The sequence below is a fragment of the Hyaloscypha bicolor genome (assembly GCF_002865645.1).
Source record: "Hyaloscypha bicolor E unplaced genomic scaffold K444scaffold_165, whole genome shotgun sequence".
Taxonomy (NCBI): domain Eukaryota; kingdom Fungi; phylum Ascomycota; class Leotiomycetes; order Helotiales; family Hyaloscyphaceae; genus Hyaloscypha; species Hyaloscypha bicolor.
The window spans coordinates 60,149-86,563 of NW_020194667.1; the positions used below are offsets into that span (position 1 = coordinate 60,149).

Sequence of the window (26,415 nt, forward strand, 5' to 3'; positions counted from 1 at the left end):
GTGGAGTGCGCCTGTGAAGCAGGAGGGGCATGACATTTTGATTTTGGCTTGGAGGGTTAGGAAAGAGTATGGATGGGAGGAGAGAAGGGAACTTAAGATGGGTGAGGCAAAGAGGAGGAGATCGGCGATAGTGACAATCTCCGCACAGAGGAGGCGTCAAGGTTTACTCGGTCTGAGTACGAGTACTCGGAGAGCTGGAACAATTATTGGTTGAAAGGAGGCTGGGGTACTTGATTGGACTGAGTTTGTTCTTGGCTTTTTAGCTTGGCAGCCCCAAGAGTTCTTTCGGACTTCACTCTATTCATAAAACACGTCTCATCAAAGTATTATAGAAATTCTGTCTCATTCCTGTCGTCTATAGAATTCATAACGTTCATACGCCAGTCCAGTCAAATCCCGTATTACTTGCTGTTTCCAGAACGAACAAATGCAACATAAACATCTCATCTCATCTATGAGCGTAAGAGCAAAACAAAACATAAGTACGGTACGCAGAAATATAACAGACAGCCTGACCCAAACGATAAATTAGACAAGACATGAAGCGCGCTACTGTAAATGATGCATGCATGCTGGTATCTTTGTATACTCTCTCAAACAAAATAGAAAAAAAACGAGAAAACTCCTCCAAATATGTTGAGGATTAAGGGATAGCGTTCAGCTCCTCTCTCTGCCTCAAATACTTCTTCGCCAGCTCGTCGCCTCCAACGGAGGAGAGTTCCATCCAGTGGTAAGCCACACACATCGTAGCCGGATCGCTCCTCTCACGATCCCGCTCTTCTTTCCCGGTGCTGCCACCACCATGCATCTCCATGACTTGTGCCTTGAATGTCTCTCTTGGCTTACTGAGCGGTGCAGTGACGCGCTCAACAAGCTCGGGGTGGGTGAGGTAGAAGATGGCAAGTTCGCGCTCGGCGACGGGATCTCCTTCTTTGGCGGTTATAGTCCACATTTTAGCTGCGTCTTGCATACTGTACTGCATCACCTCGCCACTTGCAGTGGTTGGTGGAACGGATTCGGTGTTCGATGTAGTGGTCTTGCGGGTCTGCGTATAATGGACGACAATCTCATCGGCAATTTCGATGAGAGTGCGGCAAACGTCTTGCTTCAAGCCCAGGGCAGCGAGTCCTGCATCCCAGAATGCTTTGCCGCGCTCAGTTTTGTCGAGAACGGCAGCCGGAACGAAGGAGGCGATGAATTGCAGGTCGCGGAACAGAGTTTTTGGTCGAATATCTGCATCACGGAAAAGGTCTTGGAGGACGTCGACGATCATGTCGGTGCTGGCTGGGTTGGGGAGGCTTAGAGATCGATCGGTTGTGCGGTGGACTGGGGAAGCAGAGGCATCGGATTGGATGAGAGTTGATGCTCGCCGTTCTTTGCAGTTATCGATGGCCTCCTCAAGATTCTTGGCTCGAGGTGTGGTTGAAGTGGTGTCGGTGTGTCCGAAAGCATTGATGTGCTGAACTTCTGGAGACTGGGGGGCTGCAGTCAAGGACTCATGGCGAATGCGTGGTCGACGTGGGGCCGATGGAGTGAGATATGCAATGATAAGATGCTCCAATTCGAAAAGAGCATTCAGCTTTGCGTATGGATTTGGATGCACAGAGAACATTCTCAGCAACCGCTGGAACGCCATTCTGTAAGGGAAGTCTGGGGAGTCCATTTCCTTGGAGACGCTTTTCCGAGGCGCACCCACGAGATAATCACTGGTCGAGCTCTCAGCTGTGGAGTGGACCTCGGGGGTACTGTGCTCTGTTGAGCGAGTACCGCCAGAACCTCCTCGCTCCATTCGTTGAGCAAATGAATCGGGATTCTCGGGAGGGGCATCAGTCTTTTGTGCTCCTCGCAAGTCTCTGAAGCTCTTTTTCTTCTCCAGGGTTCTCTTCTTGCTCTTTCTTCTGACTTTTCGCTCCGCCCGTTCCTTCCTCTCCATGCAGTCCTGACCGAGGTCACCCGAGAACCAAGAGTCAGTCTCGCTCCCACGCGCAAAGACCAGCGTACCAAGATCACTGATGAGGAGACTTGTCAAGGTCTGCTTCAAATCTATCAGGAATCGTTGTTTCGCTTGACTTGCACTCTCCTCCTTCAGCATTACCGTCTCGTTGGTAGACGACGAAGTTCCTGGGCGATGGCTGCTGATGCTAGTAGACGGCGATTGAGCTCGAGTTTGGAATGGCGACCAGAATGTTGTAGCAGAATCAATGGTCAGCACAGGGCTAGCCATCCCGAAATAATCTTGAGAGTCCATCAGATCTCCAGTGGTGCTCAGTCGGGACGTGCTGTATCTGCCGGAATCAAAACTCTGCTGTGAATTGTTCCTAGCTGACATCGCTCGCAAATCTCGTAGGCCTGGTCGACTGAAGTCGGTACTTCTTAAACCACGTTTTCCGTTATCTGACTCACTGGTATCGTCCCCAGATATGCTCAGTGACCCAAGTCCGTTGAGGAACAGATCACCCTTTTGTCTGCCACTATCCAGAATTCGTTTGTCTCTGTAGTAGAGCTCGCTTGACCAGAGAACTGGGCCCTCCATCAAATTATCACCGACCAACTTATTGATACAAGCCTCAATCTCCAAACAGAATCTGTGAATACGCTCTTCGCCTTTGCAGAAGTTCTCAATCCCGAATTGAGAAAGCCAGACCAACGTTTTGTCTGACTGTTCGTCAGATAACTTGTTCGGTCCACCCTGTTCCTCAATCGCAGCCATCATATCCATTACTTGGGCTTCGGTCTTCAATAGGAAGTTATTTGTGGAGAGCCTAGACGGATTCCGGGGCCGAGCACCTCCAGCAGAGAGATGTGTAGATCTTCTTGGCGACGCCATGCACTTCAATGCAATGGCTATATTCCGAGCAGTATCGTAGGCTGCAGAGTTTCTCACGTCTGTGACGTACCACATCTTGTCTCGAAGAGCCTTGAGACGCTTCATCATAGATTCAATGGTGACATCGTGACGCTCCTGGGATTGCTTCAACCATACCAGCCATGCATCATACTCTTCAATGGCGCTCGTGGAACGTCGAATCGAGTCTCTTGGACCCCGAGAAAAGATACTCAGGAGAGATGCATATCCATCTCGCTTCAAAGAAGTAGATGAAATTTGGTGTAGCTGATTCAAGGTCTTCCAGTACAAGTGAGCGTTGACAAAATCTGACTGGGCTTGGCATTGTGCTTCGGCCGCTTCCAGCATTGTGACCAAGACAGAAGTGGATTCGCGATCAGCCTTGTCGCTTTCCGAGTCACGCCTTAGGTGTTTTGAAGACTTTGAGTCAGGTTGCTTAATGTCCCTCCCAGATCCTGTAGAATTGTCACGAGGACGATAAGGATTCTTCGATTGCGCCTGAGCTGATGATCCTGGCCGACTTCGTTGCTTCTTGCGAGGGCTTTCCAGTGCAGATGTCCTGTTACTGAAGGTCATTGACTCGGCCTTTGAATCTAGAGACTGTGGGATCTCGTAGTCTTCAACAAGCTTCAATATTGAGTCTCTTAGTTGATGGTAGTCTTTCCCAAGATCTGGACCAGCACCAGGTGCATCATCTTCATCGTCACTGCTGGTCGTAAATTCTTCCTCATCGGCCTCATCATCGGGGTCGTGTGGCATATGAGTTGACAGAGTTTGGCCATCGGCCGACATGAAGAGAACCGCCCACCGTTCTGCGCAAGGATGACAGGATCCAGAAGTTCCATCAGCACCCAAACCCTGATTCATTTCATACGTAGCAATGCGGAGCTCAAACCCATCATCTTCGTAATTTGTTGGGGTCGAGGGCTCGTCCAGCAGAGGTTCTCGCGAGGTGGTGATGTCGCTAATCACCGAAGAGCCGCTGTTTGAAACTATGGAAGCATTGTCGAAGGCGTTGCGCGGAGCAGCCATCGATAGGGACTGGCTTAAACTGGACATGCCGCCAGTAGTGACTGTCGATATACCTGATATCGAAGAAGCGGAGGAACGTAGACCACTTATGTGTATATCCTTGACAGAGCCAGAAACTGGGCGTCTTTCCGGGAAAAGCGCAGTAACCATCGTTAAAAGGTCTGATGGACTGAGAACAAGATATGGATGAACTTCCACAGTCTCTCTTAGCGATGTTATGGATCGCGCTGGAAGTAGCTTTGCCTTAGATCGCGAAGGTCTGTTTGATCGGAAACGGGTCATGATATTCTCGATGTGTCCCTTGATTGCCAGTGGAGTGGAAGACGTACTATTCCTATAGAAAATGTGAGATACTTGCGTGCCGGGAGTTTGGATTTACATACCACATCATATCAATGACCAATTTCTGAGCCCTCATGACGACCTCTTTGAGGATCTTCTGTCGACCATATTCGGTGATGTGGTATTCGGACATCATTCCATACGACTGGAGAGATCAGCAGCGAACATGAATGAGAGATTGGATACCACCTGCCTCGGGATGGATGACGACATTTAGCAAGAAGACTGAAAAGAGCCATTTTGATATCAGAAATCTCCTCGTTGCGTGGTGCCACTTGGGATCAAGTTTCCGGAGAATTGCGTTACCAAGTTCAATAAGCCCTTCCGGGATACCTCCTGCTCCTGGATCATCCACAATCTCGAACAGCCCCTGAACGGCAGCGGTATAAAATTCGTCAGCCGCGATGGAGTCTTTGGCATTTCGCGGCTCGACATGGATACGGGTCCCAGCCTGGTCCTCGGCTTTTTCCAATAAGAAGGCTCCATCCTCAAGGATTTTCATGAGATACCATTCCATACTGCTTCGACCTGACCAATCTCGCATCGCCGTCCAAACATTGAGAACACTGCAGATAAATTGTTCTGTACCGGTCTTCTGCTCGGTGATCAATCGGGCACATGTGGAAGCCCACACATCTGTCCTCCTTAGATCCTCGCCGGAGTCTGGACCAGCGGAATTGGCGAAACAAGTATGAATCAAAGCAGATAACGGATCATGACGCTGAAAGGAAAGCAGACGCTCAACTGCAGAGGGTATATGCGCGGGAAGCCGGTGATTGCTGGAAACATGGCCTTTTGAACGATTATGAAAGGGCAACACGGAGTTTATAGGTTCCAATCCTTGATGGAATACAGTCAAATTGGATAGTTCTGAAGCCGTAAGACTTGAAACGCGACTGGCCAAATAGTCTGGGTTCGTCCGAATCTGGGTCAAGAATTTGAGAAGGCTCTCACGGGACCGCTGGGGTATTTCATGCATAAATGTGGTCAAGCCACTGGGGTCTTCTCCGCCTTGGGGATTCGCACGGCTGTTGTCCAAGTCGGGTTCCAATAAAGCATACCTGCGGGTGGCATCGCAGGAATTCCGGACATCGTGTATAGCATTATAAAGATTTGCAAAGTTCTTTTTCTCATCAGCTCTGAAATTGTCAACCAAAGTACGATGTGACAATTCTCCACATCGTGCCAGGCGGGCGGAGAGGGCGGTGGATACGAGAGACCGTTGCAATCGAATGCGAGAGTGGGCTCTTTTCCTTTCTTGATAGGTGCACAGCCGGACCAAGTGGGCAAGTTCTTCCAAAGTTGTGGTAGGGCTAGCAGCAGTCACCTCCGTGATCTTCGGGTTGCTATATTGTGAAATGTCTTGTAACAACGGAAGAGGTGGCAGTTTGGTCGGCGTTGCGGGAGCTTCTGGCAACTTGCCTTTGCCATTTGGAGACGGCTTCACTGGCTCTTGTCTTCGGGGAGCAGGGGATGGGGATGCATGCCGCGTACTGCTTCGGGGCCTTTCCCGCTCTGCGGGCTCTTTGTATGAGGTGGGGGGTCTATTGGGACTTCGGGATTGGTATCGATGTAGTCTAGGAGGGACGACATGTTTTTCGGGAGGAGAGGGGGTAGGAGATCGCGAAGAGAGCTGGGTGATGGTGGGAGAGACAGCTGCAGATCCAAGAAGTCAGCATCCAATATTTGCGCGTGAGAGAGAAGAGGCAGGGTGGAGGAGAAGTGCGATTTCATCCCATGTTTTGGACGTACGGGGAGAGGCGTGAGCAGGCCCGGGAAGGGAGAGGGATCGCTGCATTTGTATCATCGCTCCATCTGGTTGTGGCCTGGCTGCGATCTCGAGCTCCCCAGCTTCGAGATGCCAGTGCACGCAAACAAGTCGGATGGGTTCTGTGATGTCGCGCTGCGCTGCGCTGTGCTCGCGCAATCAGGGCGAGGCCGCGGAAGCCGTTGCGAGGCTGGCCGTGGATTATGCGGGGCTCGGATCCGATAAGGTCAAGCCGATTGCCTTCTCTCACACGCAAAGTCCAGACGACAACTCTCCTGCTGCGGGCTTGGACGTGAGGATATAAGGGACACCTGGGACGAAAAGCACCTGTGAACGCCTCTCGCCGCTCTCGTCTCTCGTCTCTCCTTCTTGTCGGCCGTGGAGCATCGCGCAGGTAGCGTGGATTTGTTGGCAGCGTGGCCAGCCACGGCACACACGCCCAATCATGGCCAACGCCGGATCATCGCCAGCACAGCGACGAGCAGGGATCTTCTCCCCGCGGTCCAATCTCGCGTGCAGGAACATCGTCGAGTCTTCATGGCTGCTGCTGGTGCTGCTGCCGCTCCTTTCAGCCTCCGACAGATCGCACTGCAAGTGCCTGCGGCTTGCAGTCCACAGAGACAAGCTTCTCGGTGGCACTCTGCTGGCTGGTGTCCAGACATTGCTGCACACTGGAGCGGTCCTGAGTGACGGGGCGAGGGGCTGGGGCTGGGGCCTTGGGATTCGAGATGGCGGCCGGTGGGTGGCCAGTGGGGACACCAGGCGTTGCACATACTCCATGGCAGCTGAAGATCGATCACTGGATGCTGGATGTCCGGTGCGAGATCTGGTCCCAGCAGGTCGACTGGCGGGGATGCCTCGAATCTGTCTCTGCCGTTTGCCTCTGCAGTTCCACATACGCTGCGCCGCTGAACGGAGGCAACATAACGGTACGCCGTCATCTGCACATCAGTCTCATCAAGGGTGAGCGATGTGCTGGCCGCAGAACCGGTCGCAGAGAGAATCGATACCAGAAACCCTGACAATATCGAGTCCCGTGTCTGTCCGCTCTCCAGCAGGTCGTGGTCCCATACCTAAATCGTTGAGCCAGCATTTGCGTAAAATCCTTGCTGCCAACGCACACATACATGCTTTGGTGCGAGGACGCACATTCTGCCTTAAAGGCTCGTGGCTCAAGAGCAGTTGCTGCAGGTCTCCCTATTGTTGCCGCTGACATGTGCAAACCCTTGAATAATGGGCAAGCGAGGAGTCCCTTTTCCCCTCCATTCACGTGATGGTGGATCATGTGACTGTCACCTGACCCAAAGTGAGATTCCATCCAAAGTAGCCGAGTTCGCCTTTGAAGTTACTCTTCTGCAAAGTTTTGATCTCGCTTCTATGGTGCCTCTTCAGTAAATCTACTGCAATTCTACAAATATGTAATTTTCTGTCTTGTGAGGCTGAGCTGAGCCGATGCAAGCGCCATTATGAAAATTTCTCCGAGCCTCATTTCATCCGATCTTGACTCGGTTTATAATAGTATCTCAACATTCTGTAGAGTACAGATATCGCGAGCCTCTCCCCAATCAAGTCGCACCAATGTCAAATAGTACGGGGTATGGGTACTCGCCTCTTGGAGACAACAGCATCAGGCTATTGCAGATCGAGGCAGTCACCAATCCTTCATTGAACCACGAGAGAGCTGCAATACGGTGTCAAATCCATCATTTCCATATTGCAAAGGCTCCGAATTATCGGGCGCTATCATACGCATGTGAGTTCCATGCTCCACTGTTTAACCTACCTCGGACAGGATGCAATCGTGACTCATGGCAAGGCACAAATTGATCCCAAAGACGTCGATTATGGATGATCCTAATGTTTCAACTCTTTTACAGGGGGCAATTCGGCGACTCGTTTTATCTACTTGAACGATCAGCGGATCGAAGTTCGAAAGAACCTGTGGCAGGCTCTGTGGCACCTACGTAACAACAATTTCTGTGTTCCACATTTGGCAACAGAGTATGGTTTAACTGAGAAAGATACCAAATGGATATGGATTGATGCGCTCTGTATCGATCAGTTGAACACCGTTGAGAGGAACCATCAAGTTTTGTTGATGGGCCGCATCTACAAGACCGCAGCGGAAGTTTTCGCGTGGCTTGGCTGTCTAAGCGACCTACCTTTTGGCTCCAGAGTTCATACCGCAGTGTACCAATTGGCAGCTCTAACAGAGTATAAAGATCCAAAGGTTTGGGAAGAGCGGATCTTGCGGTATGGTCTGCACAATTTCGTTTCACTATTTACGCTACAGTATTGGCAAAGGATGTGGATTCTACAAGAAATTGGACTCGCTGCCAAAATCACATTACTCTTCGACACTATGTCTGCAGATTGGACTGGATTTGAACACCTACAAAAGACACTGAAATGGACACAACACATGAGATCCGACACAAGCGTTTTCGTCAGAAAGGAAACTCGATTTTTCTGGGGAATGTTGATCGCTAGCCAAGCCTTTCGCCTGGCATTTCATCGCCTCGATGCTTCTCACAACACACTCGAAGAGCTGCTCCACACCGGCCAATTCTCCGTCTGTGCTGATCCACGAGACAAAGTCTACGCCGTTCTAGGTCTTGCCACCGACTGCCAAAACGGCGAGCTGGAGATCGATTACTCCAAATCCCTGTTCGAGGTGTATTCAGACGTCATGAACTTCTGCAGCAAGACATATAATGGGCCAAAGCAAAGCGAAAGACTGCTACGATTGAGTAGGTTGCTCCAGGCAAGCTTCGACAGAGCAGCGGAGCTCAACGATGGAGCCGAAGCATGGCTCTCCTCATCAAGCCCCTCGGCAAAGAGCTTCACATTCAACATACGAGGCTTAAGGACCGGCAACATCGCCCAGCTGCGTGCTCCAGTCCTCTCAAGCTCACTCTTGAATAAACTTTCAAGAAGACCACCCCACTTAGGAATGTCCCCCGATGAGATATCCAAACAGCTCCTGGAACTCTCCAAAGCGATCCCAATCACTTCTAGCTTGTCATCTGCCTTGCAAGCATCCTCTACCTCAACCATCAATATTCGTGCTCCGCAGGCTCTGGAATACATTAAGCCAATCCGGATCTACCGTCCAGGCAAAGAAGAGGCAATACATACCTGCCTCCCGTTTACAATGGATGACAATCGAACAGGCTATGCGCCAACGAATGCACAGACAGGAGACGTCATATGCCAGTTCGCCGGCTCTGAAGTAGTGGCTGTGCTTCGCGAGCTACAAAACGGGAGATACGACATCATTGGTCGGGCGTTTGTGGAGTTTGCGTCGTCGAAATTGGAAACTGGAAAATGTGGGAAGGAGGATGAGATTAAGTTTAAGTTGGATATTGTTACGCTGCAGCAGTTGACTTCGGCAACGGACCCGGTGCTTCTTCAGCCTGGCTTGGTGCTGACTGGAGGCTGAGAACAGTCCTGTTATTCCTGAGGAAATCATGCCCTGGAAATGGATCAGCATTACCAAAGAATCGTTCACAAGGACGGCTCATGCCGTACCTTTGCAACTTTCTAAGGTGTGAAATTGGAAATTAGGTTCAAGGGACCTTGAGCAAACGAAGTCAAGCGAGCCCTCCTTCCAATGCCGATGTCAACCCTTTATTGAGATCTAGAAATACCTTTTCAGCTGGTTCTTTCGGCCCAAGCGTAGCTGAGTAGAAGTTTACTTCATTCTAGGAACTCTTCCATTGGCCCAATTCTTCGCTAAGGACACAAATACGTCAACGTGTAGCAGCAGTCCCGGGCGGCTTTGTTTGCCACATCCAGGAGAATCGCTTCGGGAAGAGATGTGCTAGTCAAGGGGCCCGAACTCGCGGATTAAGTGCAAGGGATCGAAGAGACACTGAAGGTGGGATTTGATAGGGTGTGATCGTTGAAAGCAGCACGTGGATTTATGTACAGCTTTGGTCCTGGTACATTGAGAGCTAGTGAACACGTGAAAATTTTGTGGCTAGGCGTCTTAGTTCTCTCTGACGATATGCCCTTGAGTGAGGATAGACCCATCGTGAGAGAGTTAGCGATCTAAAGCGTAATTGTCCGTGGCCACCACCTTCTACGCGCTCGCTCCTAAGAACACACCTAGCGCATATATGTTTCGACATCGGCGGTAAAGCGCTCCAGACAACTTACCAGACAGAAAAGACAACCCAATTGACGGCGAGTGTTCCCAAGTGTAACGCCGTAATTGCTACTCGTTATTTCCGACTTGTAGCTGAAGGACCGCTCTCAAATGGTTTCAATCGAGAGCTACGAAAACTTTGAACAGGAGATATTCACGTTCTTCGAAAAGTGCCTAGAAAACCCGAGTCATGCACGGAGGCACTTATTTCGATACATAGTAGAACAGTCGGACACATATCCCATCTTGAGTCAACACCCGTTATTCATAGCTCTCAGCCAGGGCGATTGGCCGCCTGAGAGCTTGCGGAGTGATAAATCTATTCCGGGAGATATCTACAACGACGATCTTAAGCTATTCCATCACTTTTTGATATCCTTTGCAATCCTTGCTGGGCCCAGATCGTGGGAACGAAAATGACTTGCCAAAACCTCTGCAGGATATTTTGCACAATCCCCGTCTCAGGTATGACTACCTTCACGCCACCCTCATTCCACTCTCCAAGCTCACCATCACCACACCTGGACTTTTGTGACTGGTCGTAAGAGGCGCGGGGTCATGGGCGATGTTCGCCGAGAGACGTATAGCGTCGAAGCAGTTGACCTCGCGTAGTTGGGTGGGCAGCTTTGGAAGATGGCGGATCTCGCGCCAGGGACTGCTGCTCCCCCGAGATAGGAGGACCTGCCAATTTCCGGAATCAGCTAATAAATTCCAAAGGAGATCAGAGCCATGAATACGACTGTTCGGGAGCTTCCACTTACATTCCGTGCTGCCTTATACACACCAGGTAACCGAATTTTGATGGCCTTGCTTGCGGCTATGATGGTATGCATACTATGGATGAGGGGAATGAGGAAGGGGACCCAGTGAGTACTGCCTAGTGCAAATTCTATGGTCTTTTGCTAGAGTGGGAGGGGGACACTTCCATTTTTCTCGTTCGGATCAGTATGTCTTTGGATATCTGTCACTTATGGGGGTTTTAGTGGGTATGTTTCGAGGAATTTGCGGATGCCCTTGAGCGCGGTGTGCGAGATATCTTGCATTGAATGCCCTCTTCGGGTGCTTCTGCTCGTCTATCTTGGGATACAAATGAAAAGAGTGGATCGAGGGGAACTCCTCAATGCGTTGAAAATGAGGGCTGAATTGAGGGATGGATGGAAAGAGCTTTTATAGACCCAGGTTCTTTCTTCTTTGTAGGCGCGATTTCTGAATGTTGGGATTGAATAGGGGCCTAAGCGAGGAGCCAGGGGTCCCAAGCGAGCCCCTTCAGAGAGTTTCTTATTCGGGAAGCACAACTCACGAGGATGGTGTTCAGAATTAAATGAACAAATAAATCTAAGAACTTCTATATAATGAGTGCATTCTCAACATAAGACAGGAAGACAACGCTTGTCTAGCTTGTGATTGAATTCATAAAACAAAGAAAGATGTAATTTCATGCAGTAAAGACATGTGGAATGCCGCATCTTCATTGCTAATTTTGAACTGTGGTTGTGCCTACGACGGCGCTATAATTGTATGGTTTCTTTCTCTATTTGTAAGAGAAAGATAATATGCACTTTGAGTGAACAGGACTTTTTTCTGTCAACAAAATGAGGTATACGTCACGTGATATTGATTCTCTGTCCTCCAAGACCAGCTCATCCGAAATGCAGGCACTGATTATTGATTATTGATGATAGATTATATATGGATACGCATGGCGACTCGATGGAATCCTCTGCATTATGCTACCATTTGTGATCAAAAGTAGGGAGCTCGGGCTTCGATGCTCCAAGACTCCTAGTGCATTTCTCCCGGCATTACATGTTGACATCACCACTCCAAAATCACAGCCTCGCGAGATCCCATATGGAGAACCTCACATTCGCATCCAGAACTTAATTCATTAAATCCTTACCAATATACTTGTTTATCTCTCATCAGGATGGGAATCTCACACTCCACAGCTAGGTGGGTTGCCCCACTCTCCTTCGCCATCGACTTCGCAGCTCAGCAATATGGAATGCTCTCTTCCCCAAATATGAGAGATGTCCATGATGCAAACCTCTCTTTTTGGTCACCTCAGCCATACTTCATAGCAGGATTCTTCTTCCCGCAACAGCTGTTCCAGTTAGCATGGTTGTATCGACTCTACAAACTGGACCCGAGCAAGAGTGCGAAGGACAAGGAGGAGGTACAGATCATGGTGGATTTTGTGCCTTACTACGCAGTTGGTAATATCTGCATTGCAAGTATGACTGATCTTCCTTGCCTTTTGATACCCCTTTGGAGAAAGGTGCTAACAATTGATAGCTTGGATGGTGTTCTGGAATGCCTCCGAACTAAAGACAGCAAACGTATTCGTGCTCATCAACTCCTTGACGCAACTTTACTATATTTTTGGACGTCTGCCACGAATGAATACACGCTCAACATCCTCCGTACTTACGCACATCGTTTCGAAGACGTTTGCGGGCATTGGAGTCCTGGACTTCTTGCACAATGGCTCCGTAGCCTATTTCGATCATCAGGGCCCGAATACATTGGTCAAGGTCTTGACGGGTGTGGGGTTTGGAGCTCTTGCAAGCTGCAGTGATTGGATTTTTGGAGGATGTTTGGTATATGATTTGGTTGCCTTGGCTGTAGGACAAAGAGGCATCGGAGAGACGGGATGGAGCATTTTATTGGGAATTTTTGCTGTGGGCACAGCGGGCATTGTTACTGCCAAAAATTGGGTTTGGTAGGTGGGTGCGTTCCATGGAGTATATACCTGGAGGGGAAATGCTGATTGTGATGCAGGCACCCGTATGTGAAGGAGGATCTCGCTGCGGGGTACGAAGCTGCTCCAGCGGAAGACACGGTGTAGGGCTTTGTAAAAATAATTTGGCTAGCTATTATGGGTTCTTTTCAGCTGCAAATAATCCACCTCGCTGCAGCACCGATCCTCATCTCTTTGATGCGGGATGGAAGAACAAAGAAGTCTCTATCGTGACCCCTGATTTGGTTGGTTGTCTTGGCGATGTGCTCTGTGGCTTGCATGTCAGCTGCAAGAAACTGAGGCTCGGCAACCTCATTCCTCATTCGAAATCTCTCTGCTTCAAGACATTTCCTTGGGCTCTTTCTCTTCATCACGCCCATTCTTATGTCATTTATTATTCGAATCTAGTTATAATTGAGAGCCCTCAAGATGGACCCAGGCACAGCCCTCGCCATTGTGGGCCTCGGTTTGGATGCGGTGAAGGACCTCCATTCGTACTATGTAGTCTGGAAAGACCGCGATCGGGATGTGGAAGAGGTCGGACAGCAATTGATTTGGCTTATGAATCTTTTCCAAACTATGCAAATAACGCTCAAACAGGATGATCTCAACCCAGCCCAAGTCCAGATGATTTGCGGCTCGATTAAGAAATGCGAGGAAATCATAACCAAACTCAAAGTTAAGTTGGCCAAGGTAAAACGAGAAGGAGATCCGCGTACGTTGCTGAAGAAATTGGACGATCAAAGGAGACGGGCGCTTTATCCTTTCAAGAAGGGGACTATCGGTGGCCTTCTTGACCTCATTGACAGCTGCAAAGAAGAAATGAAGATGGTTATTCCGTTGCTCAACCTGTAAGTTTGAAATCGTGTCTGCAGTCTAGTAACTCGTCTCTCCCATAGATTCATCAGGAAAGATCCAAAAGGGTTAGAGAGACTTGGATATCAAAGTAACATCCGTCTCTAGTGTTGTTAATGAAACGAAGGTGATGATCGTGGATGGGACCAAAGGTACCAAACCCGATACTTTGAGTGAGGCTCTGCTGATAATTTATGACAGAGAAGGAGCGGAAATGAGTCATGGACTGGTTGAAGCCCAATCAGCCAGGCAGCTATCCATGCCGCTACTTCAAGGAATCACGAACCGGGGACTGGAGAATGGTTTCTAGAGGATAGAGATGAGGCCGATGCGAGCGCCATTAAATTTGTTAGAAGAGTCACCTCGATGTCCAACCCCGAGGCGAATATATCTGAGATTGTAAGGCAGTGGCCAGGTAACGATCACGAATAGGCGGATTGCACGGGAGTGTCAGTCCTCCATTTATTTCAGAGAAACTGTAAGTCTCAGCTTTTCGAAGTACTATTTCCTCTTTTGTAGCAATGTCCAGCAGCTCCTGGAACATTCTACTCCCGAAAGTACTTTGAAGAAGTATGCTGACTCCGATTTCTTGGGGAACAGGGTGGCGGCGGTTGTGATAAATCTCTCCTCAGAATCACTACTTTCTACTTAGAACCTCTGCACGGTCCGACATTCAAATCAGAGACGCGGCTGACCCTTGAATCACTGCAGGCCCGTTCCGGAGTTGATATTGCCTCTGAAAGGCAACTTCTATTTTGGAGTCGTATATGGATCTTTCATAATGTAGATGCTGTTCGCTTTTTTTCTCAGGGCGTTATGTTTTGAAACTCCACGGGGGTGGATGAGAGTTTCGAAACCCGAATCTGTGACTTTTACAATCAGCCTCATCATTTCCATGCTCGAGAAACGGCGCCTGCAACAGGACAGACCCGATAAAAGTGGGCATGAACAATTTCCAATAGATGTGGCTAGCTCGAGTAGCGCACAACTTCAGGAGACTGGAATTCAAACGGGCGGCAGTTTTCTTTACGGGCCAGCTCATTTGATAGCCCGAGGAACCTCTTTGCCATATCCACCCGATCAGGTAAAAGAGAAGCAGGTGTTCCCCGGTTTCGTCTACTATACATGTTGCGTCTTAGCCGATGAAATTCCTAAGCTGGAAACTGCTACTATAGAACCTGTCATTATCCTAGAACCCTCCTCTCTTTTCTGGAAAGCTAAAAGGAGGCGGAGAAAATGGAAAGCTTTCCTTTATTCCCTATTAACTTTAAGAATAATTAATAAATAGCTTTATTTCTAATCTCGAAATACTATTAAAATATAACTAGTATTCATAGCGTATTTATTTTCCTTGCCTAAAAGCCTTCTCAAAATTGGTAATCTCCCTAACAGCTCTATCTTTATGCTCCGTTTCGCTTTGAACTTGTCCTTGGGAAAGAAGCTCTATGGCGCTCGAGACATCGTGTAGATAGCTATTGAGGGTCATGGAATCATTTGTGCCTTTAGCAGCCCTATTTGTCTTATTTTAGAAAAGACACAATAGTGTAGTAGATTGTCAAAATCCGAACCTTGACGAGTCCATGTTTGTTTTCCTCGTGGGAAGTCTTTTAATCTTCTCGTCCATGATGTGTCCCTTTTAGTCAAAGATGGGGCTTTGGAAGATATGATATGCGAAATCGTTATGTGAGACAGCCGCAATATGCTTCCTTTACGGGAAAAAGTGGGGAAGTCTACAGAAGATGGACGATATTCGAAGAGAAACTTACCCTCCGCGAGGTCTGTCCCATCCCATTTATAGCTTTGATTTCGAGTTGCTGGCCAAAACGCTGGACTGTGCACAAATGTCCTCGAACTGAACTCGACTTCAAACCCAATTGCATCCACCCGCGCACATATGTGCACGATCATACGCTCCTTAATTACACGTGATTATATCACGTGAGTAATTCCCTGCAAGGAAAGGGTTGTGCACAAATGTGTGCAGACCCCTGCCAACCTCAGCCCCGCCCCAGCCTCATTACAATGGACGCCTTAATCTTGATTTTTTTTTTTTCAACCTTCTCTTGTATCACGAAACGCGAACGGGTCTTTTGCTTCTCCTCGAAGGCTTTGGAAGGAATAGCCCGCATTCGGCTGCTCGAGGAGTCATTGAGAGTCTTACATTGATTTCCTGTCCTTGCTTGGAGCGGCTGGCAGAACTGACAGTGCGATCCTGACATCGTTTCTCCCATTTTTCGTCTAGGAATACTATAGTTGACTACTGAGGTATCGAGAGAGATTGAAGCCTTTGGTAGCAGCAAACGCTCTCCTGAAACGCAGGATAAATTCTCCGAGCTTCTTGTCATTCCCCAAGCAGACGGCAAGCTCCTTGTCCCCACGGTCTCCTTCGCAATGCTCGCAAATCCACTTCTCCGGTTTTCAGGGCACATTGAATTGCGACCCTTGCCATCCAACAGTACGCTTTCTAGCAAAACCTTGCCTTCCGATCACATAAACGTAGGGGCGGACGCATTGCAAGGCGCCCCCCAGCAACCTCAACAGCACGTCGATGTTCATCAAAATCATAAGATCTCGAAACCATTTCGCCGGAAAATCAGCAGAGCCTGCGACCAATGCAACCAACTCAGAATGAAGTGCAACGGCCAAAGCCCTTGCGCCCACTGCGTCGGTAAGCTTCGTGCCCCAAATGATCAGACTTTGCTAATCCAACTTAGAATTCGGCCTAGGCTGCGAATATCGCCGAGAGCGAAGGAAGTGTGAGCAAGCCTCGCGTAAAGATCTCGTACAACAAGCCACAGCTGCTGCCTCTTGCAGCAGCGGCGTTGTGAGCTCCTCATCATCAGTCCTCATTAATTCCAGTAGCCGTATCGAGACATATTCAGCCGCCGACTCAGCTGCGCTATTAACACCCGTCAACCTTGTGAGCTCCTGTCGACAAGACAACTCATTTTCAGTTGATCCAGCCTCCGAACATACGACAGGCCACAGTGCATGCAGTGCGTTTTCGAGTGCCGAGAGCTCATACGACCCGGACTGGACAGCTATCTCTGACCTCGCCGAGCCGAGACGTATCCAGAACCGCATTGGTCAGAGAAATTATCGTGGGTGGCCTTACCACAGTAATCTTGCGCTCACAACTAACTAATAATACAGGCAAGAAGCTTAAAAGACGTCTTGAAGATCTCGAAAGACGGGCAGGATCATCCTCGACTTTTCTATCTCAGGCGCAAGAAGAAAACCAGTACAAGATAAGTCCACAGGTGGGCCAACTGTCACCAAGCAGCTTGGCAAGCCAATATACTCCACCATTTCAAGACGAAGATAGTACATTTTCCCAGGGATTTGACAAGAAGAGACCTCAAACGCCCCCACTTTTTCAATATCACTCGTATCCAGCCCCGGAAGATATTATCTATTCACCATACCGATCGGTACACACCAGCCAGAAGCTTGAGGACTATCGGTCACCAACAGCAGCTATGTTACCTTCAATGATACACCTCCACCATCCCATAAAGCCGAAGAGCCACGAGACTGTTCTTCATAACGTTACCGACAAAAGACTCGCAGAAATCGATCTTTATGGCCAGCGCAGTTTTCATGTCTCTAACCCATCCACAGTTCCTTGCATTCATTCCTGTATTACAGAGAATGTATCAAGTGATGCTTCAACAGAATCGCTGTGTTTGGAAGAGAACCCAGTTGGAGATGATGATGCTGATAGTGAGGATGATACCCTCATGATTTCTTTAGTTATGAAGAGGAAAACAGAGCTAGTTGATCGAATGATGGATTTGTTGTGGAACAATTTTAATCAGTACTGGGACCGAGGATTACGCCAATGTGGATCAAGGCTGGAATCAGGATCGGAACATGTTACGACATTGAGAACTCCTTCAAGAGAGCCGGATGACAAAAAAGGAAGGAAGCGTTCGCGTGATGATGATGACGATGACGATCAATCTAGCAATGGAAGCGGAAGACAACGAAAGCGTAACGGCAAAGGTTCACCTGAGGATCTCAACGAGTTACTGAAATTTGCTTGCCCATATCGGAAACATAATCCACAAAAGTACTGTGCTCAGGATTGGCGCACCTGCGCATTAACGCCACACAGTGATGCGGCTCGCGTGAAGTAAGATCATATCCCGCGGTTCCATATCATTTACAAGTACTAATACTGATGTTCTAGACAACATCTTTACCGAATACACAGAATCCACCAGTGTGCACGATGCAAATGCACTTTCAAAGACCAGGAGAATCTCGAAGAACATGTATTGGCTATTAAAGGCTGTGATGTTTCGACAAGGGAGCCGGTTGATGGCATCACCACCAAGATGAAAGATATCCTGCAAGTTACGAAGGGTGAATATCGTCGTCAGTCTGAAGCAGATAGGTGGAGAGGGATATATCGCCTTTTATTCCCCAATGAAGAGATTCCTAGCCCATGTAAGATTTTACCCAACGTTCCTGCTTTAAATTTTGCTCACAGCCAGTGTAGATTTCGAACCTGTTTTGGAACTTCAGGATTCCGTTAATCTAACCCCAGATCGAGAGATTTTGGACTTCCAAGAATACATGCGGCGGCAAGTCCCCCGCTTCTTTCGAAGCGCGCTAGAAACGATCGTGAATAGCGAAACTCAACATCTCGAGGAGGATTTGCGAGATCGATTGATGGAACTCATCGAAGAGTCTCAGAGTCTGGCTATAGTCAGTTATCGCGAGAGACAAACCGTCGTGGTAGCTCATTTGCCACGGCCGATGTCTGCGAACCAAACGAGTATCGAGCTAACACCAAACAACACGATGGCTTCCAAGAAAAGCAAAAGCCCTGTCGCTGAAACTTTAAGCTTCTCTCCGCGAGCCCCAGCTCAGCTCGAAGCTTCCTTTGATATCCAAGCTAGCTCTGTGCAAGCCTCTCAGAAAGCAACAAGCTCGTCCGATTCTGGTTATATAAGTTCTGAATCAGGCGACATCGAAAGTACCAACAGTAGCGGGACTTCAAACATGCAATCCCAGATGTTTTACTCCTCTGAACTACTGGCTAGCAACCTTAGCGCAAACTTAACCTACAATGCTATATCGCCAGCAATTTCTGATAGCTCCAACACCGCTCAAGGAGGTGACTTGATCAATTTCGGCGGGGGTGTGGAGGGCTCATCTTGGGAAGATTTTTTCTCAATACCTGATATGAGCACTGAAGCATTGTGATGCCCAAATTACAGCCAAGAATGAAGTCTGAAAGTCTCTCTCCACTCGCATCCGATTCCCATGCAGAGATCTCGATATTTTTCACTCACGGCGGCTGAACTAGGCGAGAATGCTGCTTAAGATTGCTAAGCAGCGAGCTGTAGTTTTATTGAATTTATTTAGATTGGCTATAATGGAAGCTGCGTGAAAGGAGATCAAGATTCGTTGCGAGATATCTATGCCTATCCGCATCCAAAATCGTGTCGTACCCTGGGCAGTCAAGGTTGTGCTATATGTTGAACTTGAAGAAGTTGGTTGTTGTGTCTTTCAGGCTGGGGAAATGTTAGCAGGGTGTTAGTTGTAAAAAGCGAGAAGTCAAAACACGTTATGATGTTGTCAATCTTGCTCAGGATGATCAGGCCTGCTCAGGCGAGCTGCTCAGGGTGCTCAGGGTGTCAGGGTGCTCAGGCGAGTTGCTTGGGTTGATCATGCAGCTCAGGTGAGTTGAGTGAGCCGAGGGTGAGCCGAGGGTGATTAGCGCCTGAGGAAGCGCAGCAAGCTTACTAACTCTATACGGAACTCAAGAAAGAGAAAATTGATTCATGATACCCCTAAATCGGCTATTGGTGCCACCAAGTAAAGGAGCCAATCATCAAAACAAATTCTCTGACTGGCCTTCTTACAGCTGAAGACCAGAATCATTTGTGGCACTATTGCCTTAACAATAAGCGTTCCAAAATAGAGAAGTTTACGGCTGTTACTTTTTGGATTGTGCGAAAGTACAGTACAATAGCTTGGATGTATTCTCTTACGCTTCATGTCGCCGTTAGGGGGTGGGCCAAAGACCTGCGAATTGTACTTCCTGGGTTCCGAATTTTGGCCTTGAAGGCCGAAGTATCGAGCCTCTGATTCAGGGGGTTTTTGGACTCAAGAACTGTGAAGATCTGTACAACGCTGGAGAAAAAGAAGCTGGATCTTTCAGCGTTTCCGAGGATAATTCTTGCCTAACAGAATCCGGCATTCGGGTAGATCACATCCTTGCGGTAGAGGATGCCTTCACAGGTCAAGAGCCGAACTTGCAGCTACTCAATTTCTTCAATCGTGCTACACAAAATGGACTTGGCAAGAAGCCAATTCTATCACAATCTACGTTAGGGGTGTTTTGGAGGACTTTACATCTCGATCAAAAGAGTGCGCGGCGACTTCAAAATGATGATGAGCATCTGGTTGACTTCCACCCCGACAACGATAGAGATGGTCGCGTGTGGTTTCAGAAGGATGACCTCTTCGATCTTCAGTACTGTAAAGGGAGATGTCTCTTGACATATAAAGAAGGATATCTTTGTCTCGGACCTGTGGAAGCAAAGGCAGGAGACCTTATTGTCGTAATGCCTGGCGGCAAGGTACCCTATCTTTTGAGAGAAACCGGAGGAAAATCTGAATTGATTGGAGAATGGTATGGAGCTTCCGAACAACCACACTTAAATCTAAGAAACAAGCTAACCCCTCCGCAGCTATGTACATGGAATCGTGGATGGAGAAGTCATGGACGACCTCCGGGAGGGAAAATATACACTTCTAGAATTTAGTATTGCATAAATCTACGCTGCATTAACGCCTCGCCTTGTCAACAGAGAAATTATTTCCCTTTAAATGTACCACAGGAAGCGGTAAATTGAAAATTCTGACGAAAATTAGGAGGACAATTTGGGGGGCCTTTTTGGGATGTCTTCTTATTTTCAAATGAGAAGCCTCTATTCCCGGCTTGCAAGAATGCCAGCAAAGCATTCTCAAATAAACCCTAAGCAGAAACCATATGAAATCCATGCCAAGCAACGCCCCCGCACTGGGTACACTCAAGCAGCTCTATCCAAGGCCTAGCCCACCACTCAACCTCCAAACTGTCATCCCCTTCATCCACCATCCCTCACCATATTACTACCTATCCACCATATTTCTCCCTCAACTTCTCCCACACAATTCTCGCGTCCAACTCCCTCAACTCCGCCTTCCTAAGTGCACCACGGCTATCCCTCTTCGTCGAACACCACAACAATACATCCTGAGCCAGCATGCCCTCCATCGTCAGGAACATCCATCCCAGGGCCGTCTCATCTTTTCTCTTCTCTTCCGCCTCCTTAAGAGCTCTTTCCTCTGCCAAGGTTGCTTCTTCAGCTTGTCGTGCAATTTTCCATTCTCTCCTCCTCGTAGTGAGGAGCGCGAGGGCTTGTTGTTCGGCGTCCGAGAGGAGGTTGGAGTGGGCGGGAGCTTGAGTGAGGGAAAGACATGGCAACGGATCGGGAGTGAGGGTGGAGATTGGCGCAGGTGTGGGAGCGAGGGGATTGATGCTGCTAGAGAGATCGAGGATGAGGAAGGCTGCTGTGATCCTGCTTTTCCACGGTGCGTAGTCACTCTGGCCTGTGAGGCGCGGGATGTCTTTGGCGCTGATTGCTGTCATGTTGATTTTTTGCTGATGTTGAAGGTGGTTGTGTTGTGGTTGGGGTTTGGGAGCAAGACGAGACCTGAAATAGGTGGGCGCGCAAGGAAGGGGAAATGGATTCTGTTTCCGCTGATGTGCACAGCCGGTTTGTGAAGTAAATTGGCTGAAAGGCGTGGCGGTAGGAGAGATAGAACAAGCTGATCTTCTCCAAAATTCGCGGTGGTCCTTTGTAGTGAATAAGCAGAAAGAAGCAGGAGGTGGTTTGGTTTCCGTGATGTGCAAGGCCGTTGTGTAAAGGAATTGGGACGAAAGGGGAGGTGGTCATTGTGTTTCCGTCGATGTGTGAGGACGTTATATAAAGTGAATAAGCTGAAAGGTAAAAGTTATGGGAAGGGCCATTCTATTCTTCTTCAATATTGGAGACTTAAAGAAGCAAAGGAAATTAGTCAGGTGGTTCAGGATGCTCTCCTCTCAAATACAAGGAGATCTTTTGGAGCGAATAAGCCAAAAGGAAAAAGTGATAGGAATAGAAAGGACAAGAGGCTACAATGAGCTGTTCTTTATCGATTAGCTCACTTAAGAATAAGGCATCAGATTGTAAAAGAACTTCAATTTAGCTGCTTCCAAAGTGCCTTGCATGTAGGAGTCAAAGTACTCAAGAAGAGCAGGACAGAAAATGCTTGGCGATTCACTTGTGCTTAGAACCATAGGCGAGATCACTAAACAAGAGTTGATTAAAGAGAAATTACAAAAGAATGTTGGCTCCCGTGGCTAATCAAGTGAAAAATTAATTCAGTTTTTTGTTCTAGCGCTCGACAACGGTTAAAGATACGGTTCAGGATCCGTGTTAAGGAGAAGTTAAATATGGAGTTGAATATCCGATCTATGGAGCTTACAATGATTGGTTGTCGTTAAACTTATTGAGAGCACTAATAATGCCACAGCTGTTCTTGCAAGTGGGAATACGAGATCCGCTCAACATTTTTAACTCGAGAGAGGAAGAACCTAATAAAGGGCTAGACCAGACGGTAGAGATGTTTCAACATCCAGTCTGAAGTTGGTAGTGGTATGATATGGATGTGAATTAATACACACGCCAAGGTCAATCAAAGGTACAAACTTCTCAATAAAGAGTGTTTAATTCACTTCAGGGGAACTAGCTTCCCGAGTATGCTATTGCAGTTCTGACAAGGCGCATGACAATTTCATGATATGAACATCTTGTTTAATAGAGGAATAAAGAAGCACTATCTCGAACAGTAAGAGCGGCGTATAATTAGGCTGATTAAGGGCAGATTTCGTCTCGTTGCTTTGGTGAAGTTGGATCTAGAGAGTAGCGTATCTCGGCTAGAAGCGAGACAGAAAAAGGGGGGCTTCTACACTCCACATCTAGCTAACAGGGAGTTAGTTACAGGATGTACTAGTGATGCTACTCCCATCCTGCATTCTCCGCATTGGTCCTGGCTTCGGGGGGATCCCAAGCCAAGCAAGAAGTCTCATTCCCTGCGAATAAGCAGAGAACTGTCCAAAACTTTAACCATTTCCAGCTTTCTGCAACCTGTGCTGCCAGCCTAGCCCTCCAATGATGAAAGAGCGTGCTAGCGCAAAAATATTCTTGCATCATTCCATCTCACTGTGGGGCAGGAAAGACATCATCAGCCTTACAAGCAGCCTTACTAGTGCAAGCACGTGTGACCTCATACTCGCCACCAAAAGACGTCAGGCTAAAAGATGCACGTTCTTGCAGAAGCGGACACGATCCCACGAACACTTTCGATATAGCTTTCTTCAGGACACCATCTCAATTTCAAAAACGGAAAGAAGAGTCCGAGAACACCGGTCAGGTCATCTAGCTTAAGTACAGTACCTCCACACCGACCTCATGTCCTAATGAAATAAATTATGGGAACACGCTAGTACTGGGCTTTTGATGACAGTACTCTGCTGATCAATCGGTCGATGGCCATCCTTGCAGCCTTGTGCATCGAGGCATCTTGCCAATGAGAGGTGTCAACAACCTCCAAGGGTTCGTGAGAGGCTGACTGCAGCTTCAAAATCGCCTTTCACTTTGGAGGCAAAGAGGAGGAGAGACTCCGGAGTAAACATGGTGATGTGTCCGGAGCAGCACTGGGTAAAGCAATAAAGATAACGCACTAGTTTTTTCTGCATGAGGTCTGATGGGGATATTCTTTGGTTTGGCTGGATGAAGACTTGCCACGAGGAGAATAGAGGGGCCCATCGAGATTATCGAGACCGGAGCTTCTCCGCCAGAAAACAAGCATCTGTGTATGGAGCAGTACCAGGTACTGCCGTGTAACTCCTGCTGGTGGGATGCCGGTAACCAAAATGTTCTTCCTTGAGGGTTGCATCGATATAGGTGTACCATCTCCCTGGATCCTTTGGCGGAGCAGCTCCGTAATTGTGCAAGGTCTCGTCTCTGGACCAGGATCGCATGAGAACTGTCAGATGCTCTGAAAGATAGACAAAAGATTTTCCTCTGGAGTCTGCTTCGAGACCGAGGAAGACAATCGAAAGCTTGTGTGATCATGCTCTGATTGGGACAACGCGCCTCATCTTTCGATCTGACGTTTAGGGTCGACCGTCAACCGTGTCATCTCCGTGCTAAAGACTCCACCTCGATGCTCGATTGCAACAGCAACTTCCGTACTCGGAGCTGCCCCAAGCTCTGAACACCTCATCTGAGATTCGCCTTCATGCCCGGTTCTGAACCCTCCGATGAAGCGACTATCATTGAGCCCAGGATATCATCTGCAGTGTGCCGATGTCAAACTCATAGGCTTGGGCGCTCCAGCGGCTGCCATGACATCGCCGGCGACGTCAAACTGAGATCAGATAATTGGGTCCTCCTTACCCGTAGCCAAAGGTTGTCGAAAAACCCCGGAGTCCTCACACCGGCTTCAGCTCTCACGGCTCTCTTCCCTTGAATGCGGCATCATCTCACTCCATCCTCTTCAGCCGCGACAGACGAGAATGCCACTTCCATCAGAGACCGACTTCCTCGCGGGGATGATGCGTTGATCCGCACACGTTGTCCCTCAAGCAGTCGAAGAAAATCCTTGAATGCCGTCTCCCGTGGCGAATGGGACGTTGACTTGTCTCGCTTGCGTGCCGGGAGGCAGGGTCCATGACATCAAAACAGCCTTGGCATACGTTTGGGGACTTCCTTGATTTAATTGGACAATGGCCGAGAACTTCAAAGTATTTCTTCACTTCGATCCTATTTTGATCTTCACTTAATGGTAAAGTCTGGGACCAGCGTGTGCAACGGTCTGTGAAATTCTCCGAAGTCTCATAAAATACGATATGGTGATATCTGCACGTCAGCCTTCCAAGTAGCAAGGAAAACGAGACAACGGGAACTTTCCTCGAAAATGCTTGTCGAGGCTTGAAATGTACTTGAAACAACTGGGTTCCACTCTTCTTTAAGGAGGAAGATTTGCGCTGCGCAGGATGGGGCCGGGTGATGATATATAATCGGTACCCCAGCACCTTGCAGCAAAACATTGGAGTCGGACAATCATTTCCCAGAAACTTCGGGAGTGCTTTCATGTCCCGTCCAAGGCTCAAAGCTACCAATCAAGAAACTTTTGCCTCGAATGAGCTGTTGATGATCCTTGATCAGGCTGCATGCGTGATTTCTCGCCTTGCAAAGTGCTGATCTTCACGTTCAGAGCCAGGGACTTACTTTTCATCCGGATCAGCCTTGCCACGCTCACAGCCTTGGTGATGTTCCACCTTTGTATCTCTAACTTACTGGCGGAGCCATTGCTCCCCTCACGTGTCCAGATGAAGTTCAGGATAATGAATCATTTCAACCCGCCACTCGCGGTGGGGTCTAACTTCACTTTCCGTCAAAGTCTAAAATCCTTCACGAGACTCGCCAAGGCACGAAATCCAATCCCGGGTTTGTAGTCCCCTTGACTAGGCTTCAATTCCCATCTTGTGGCCGCACTAGTCTATCAATAGCCTTGTCGTCTCATCTTTTTCTCGAAAGTTGATTTGTTGGAAGGAAGTTCAGGGTTGCCCGCCACCGCATGACATCGCTTCGTTGGAATGACGCGAGATCTTCAGGGTTCCGTCCCTTTTCGGCAATAGGCACTCTCCACTCCACCATCCTTCCAAGTCCTCGAACTAGGGGTCGTGAGAGATGAGGTGATTGGTTGATCATGACGATTGAGCCTTCCCGCTTTGCAAGGGTTCTCAGGATCGGAGGGCTAAATAAAAGCGGGTCACTCTGGGAATGGAAACAGAGGATGCGGAGGTTGAGTAGAGCTAGTTTTAGTGGATTGGGGGTCCTAGTCAGATTAAGTCAGTGCGTGAGGTGCGCCTGTTGGTCGGGCATAGTTCCCGGCTTCTGGGTGATATATAGGACCCTTAAGCCCCGCCGTTTCTGGTCTTTGAAAAGCATATTCACATCAAGGTACTGGTACCTCATCTGCAAATATTTATATCGTTGATCGAATCTCCTTTCTGCCAGAACAACTCCTCTATTCTACCTTCCCATACTCTCAACTACTTTCCTCACCTCCAAGAACTTCAAATTCCAAATGTCGTCCTCAACAACACACCTCCAAAACCCACAACCATCGACGGAATATGATATGGACGGACAATTTTCTCTCTCCGCATATGCAAGGACGATGCACCAACACACCAAGAAGCAGATGGAAGCCGCATCACGATCAGCTCGAAGAAGGACAGCGAACGAGACTGGGACGAACGTACACGGACGATTAAATCAGGAAGGAAGTGTCTCGAGTATGGATAGTACCCGATCGTCTTGATCTTGGTTGGGGTTGGTGATGATGAACCTTGTCAACCATCACTGGTGATAGGTGTCGTGGTTGGTTGGTCCGTCCGTCCGTGTCATGAGGCTGTACATATGGGACATTGATGGCGTTATGGTGTCGTTTGGATTTGAGCGGCATTGTGTTATACTTGGGTGGATACATGGCCGGCAGTGCGTACATTCTCTGATGATATTACTCGTCATGATAAAAATATAGACGACAGTTCAACTTCCTCATCT

At 48.4% G+C, this 26,415-nt stretch overlaps 10 protein-coding genes across 10 annotated transcripts; 7 read left to right on the plus strand and 3 right to left on the minus strand.

Annotated features, from left to right (window-relative positions):
* Nucleotides 1–643: 643 nt before the first annotated feature.
* Nucleotides 644–4,763, minus strand: K444DRAFT_646900 (uncharacterized protein; the record flags this gene model as incomplete). Its single annotated transcript, XM_024885264.1, has 3 exons — nt 644–4,211; nt 4,261–4,364; nt 4,413–4,763. The coding sequence occupies 3 exons, from the start codon at nt 4,761–4,763 to the stop codon at nt 644–646; spliced, it is 4,023 nt and encodes a 1,340-aa protein (XP_024729557.1).
* A 1,346-nt stretch (nt 4,764–6,109) lies between these two features.
* Nucleotides 6,110–6,999, minus strand: K444DRAFT_187271 (uncharacterized protein). The gene has a single exon (XM_024870895.1). It carries the CDS (start codon nt 6,882–6,884, stop codon nt 6,234–6,236), a length of 651 nt encoding a protein of 216 aa, XP_024729558.1. The 5' UTR covers nt 6,885–6,999; the 3' UTR covers nt 6,110–6,233.
* A 590-nt stretch (nt 7,000–7,589) lies between these two features.
* On the plus strand, nt 7,590–8,322 carry K444DRAFT_488107 (uncharacterized protein; the record flags this gene model as incomplete). The annotated part of the gene is made up of 4 exons (XM_024873157.1): nt 7,590–7,740; nt 7,865–7,966; nt 8,009–8,163; nt 8,230–8,322. Coding segments are annotated over 4 exons (501 nt in total), but the record flags the coding sequence as incomplete, so codon positions are not given.
* A 3,742-nt stretch (nt 8,323–12,064) lies between these two features.
* On the plus strand, nt 12,065–12,863 carry K444DRAFT_542992 (uncharacterized protein; the record flags this gene model as incomplete). Its single annotated transcript, XM_024875927.1, has 2 exons — nt 12,065–12,371; nt 12,433–12,863. The coding sequence occupies 2 exons, from the start codon at nt 12,065–12,067 to the stop codon at nt 12,861–12,863; spliced, it is 738 nt and encodes a 245-aa protein (XP_024729560.1).
* Nucleotides 12,864–13,218: 355 nt separating this feature from the next.
* On the plus strand, nt 13,219–14,089 carry K444DRAFT_187412 (uncharacterized protein). The gene is made up of 2 exons (XM_024870897.1): nt 13,219–13,884; nt 13,934–14,089. The coding sequence occupies exon 1, from the start codon at nt 13,307–13,309 to the stop codon at nt 13,730–13,732; it is 426 nt and encodes a 141-aa protein (XP_024729561.1). The 5' UTR covers nt 13,219–13,306; the 3' UTR covers nt 13,733–13,884; nt 13,934–14,089.
* Nucleotides 14,090–16,036: 1,947 nt separating this feature from the next.
* Nucleotides 16,037–16,977, plus strand: K444DRAFT_187426 (uncharacterized protein). Its single transcript, XM_024870898.1, has 4 exons — nt 16,037–16,400; nt 16,447–16,514; nt 16,595–16,833; nt 16,886–16,977. Exons 1-3 carry the CDS (start codon nt 16,124–16,126, stop codon nt 16,688–16,690), a joined length of 441 nt encoding a protein of 146 aa, XP_024729562.1. The 5' UTR covers nt 16,037–16,123; the 3' UTR covers nt 16,691–16,833; nt 16,886–16,977.
* Nucleotides 16,665–17,346, plus strand: K444DRAFT_481765 (uncharacterized protein; the record flags this gene model as incomplete). The annotated part of the gene is made up of 2 exons (XM_024873007.1): nt 16,665–16,833; nt 16,886–17,346. Coding segments are annotated over 2 exons (630 nt in total), but the record flags the coding sequence as incomplete, so codon positions are not given.
* A 3,521-nt stretch (nt 17,347–20,867) lies between these two features.
* Nucleotides 20,868–21,383, minus strand: K444DRAFT_703910 (uncharacterized protein; the record flags this gene model as incomplete). The annotated part of the gene is made up of 1 exon (XM_024888073.1): nt 20,868–21,383. One exon carries the CDS (start codon nt 21,381–21,383, stop codon nt 20,868–20,870), a length of 516 nt encoding a protein of 171 aa, XP_024729564.1.
* Nucleotides 21,384–25,519: 4,136 nt separating this feature from the next.
* Nucleotides 25,520–26,026, plus strand: K444DRAFT_187533 (uncharacterized protein). The gene has a single exon (XM_024870899.1). The coding sequence runs from the start codon at nt 25,553–25,555 to the stop codon at nt 25,841–25,843; it is 291 nt and encodes a 96-aa protein (XP_024729565.1). The 5' UTR covers nt 25,520–25,552; the 3' UTR covers nt 25,844–26,026.
* Nucleotides 25,796–26,413, plus strand: K444DRAFT_619369 (uncharacterized protein). Its single transcript, XM_024881503.1, has one exon. It carries the CDS (start codon nt 25,934–25,936, stop codon nt 26,168–26,170), a length of 237 nt encoding a protein of 78 aa, XP_024729566.1. The 5' UTR covers nt 25,796–25,933; the 3' UTR covers nt 26,171–26,413.
* The last annotated feature ends 2 nt before the right edge of the window (nt 26,414–26,415 follow it).

Excerpts from the sequence above, each read along its gene's own strand:
- K444DRAFT_187412 (XM_024870897.1), top strand. The coding sequence starts at position 13,307 with ATGGACCCAGGCACAGCCCTCGCCATTGTGGGCCTCGGTTTGGATGCG.
- K444DRAFT_187533 (XM_024870899.1), top strand. The coding sequence starts at position 25,553 with ATGACGATTGAGCCTTCCCGCTTTGCAAGGGTTCTCAGGATCGGAGGG.
- K444DRAFT_619369 (XM_024881503.1), top strand. The coding sequence starts at position 25,934 with ATGTCGTCCTCAACAACACACCTCCAAAACCCACAACCATCGACGGAA.
- K444DRAFT_187271 (XM_024870895.1), bottom strand. The coding sequence starts at position 6,884 with ATGTGGAACTGCAGAGGCAAACGGCAGAGACAGATTCGAGGCATCCCC.
- K444DRAFT_187426 (XM_024870898.1), top strand. The coding sequence starts at position 16,124 with ATGCTCGCAAATCCACTTCTCCGGTTTTCAGGGCACATTGAATTGCGA. Across the intron at positions 16,401-16,446 it reads CCCTTGCGCCCACTGCGTCG|AATTCGGCCTAGGCTGCGAA; the intron begins GTAAGCTTCGTG and ends AATCCAACTTAG. Across the intron at positions 16,515-16,594 it reads AAGCCTCGCGTAAAGATCTC|CCGTATCGAGACATATTCAG; the intron begins GTACAACAAGCC and ends TAATTCCAGTAG.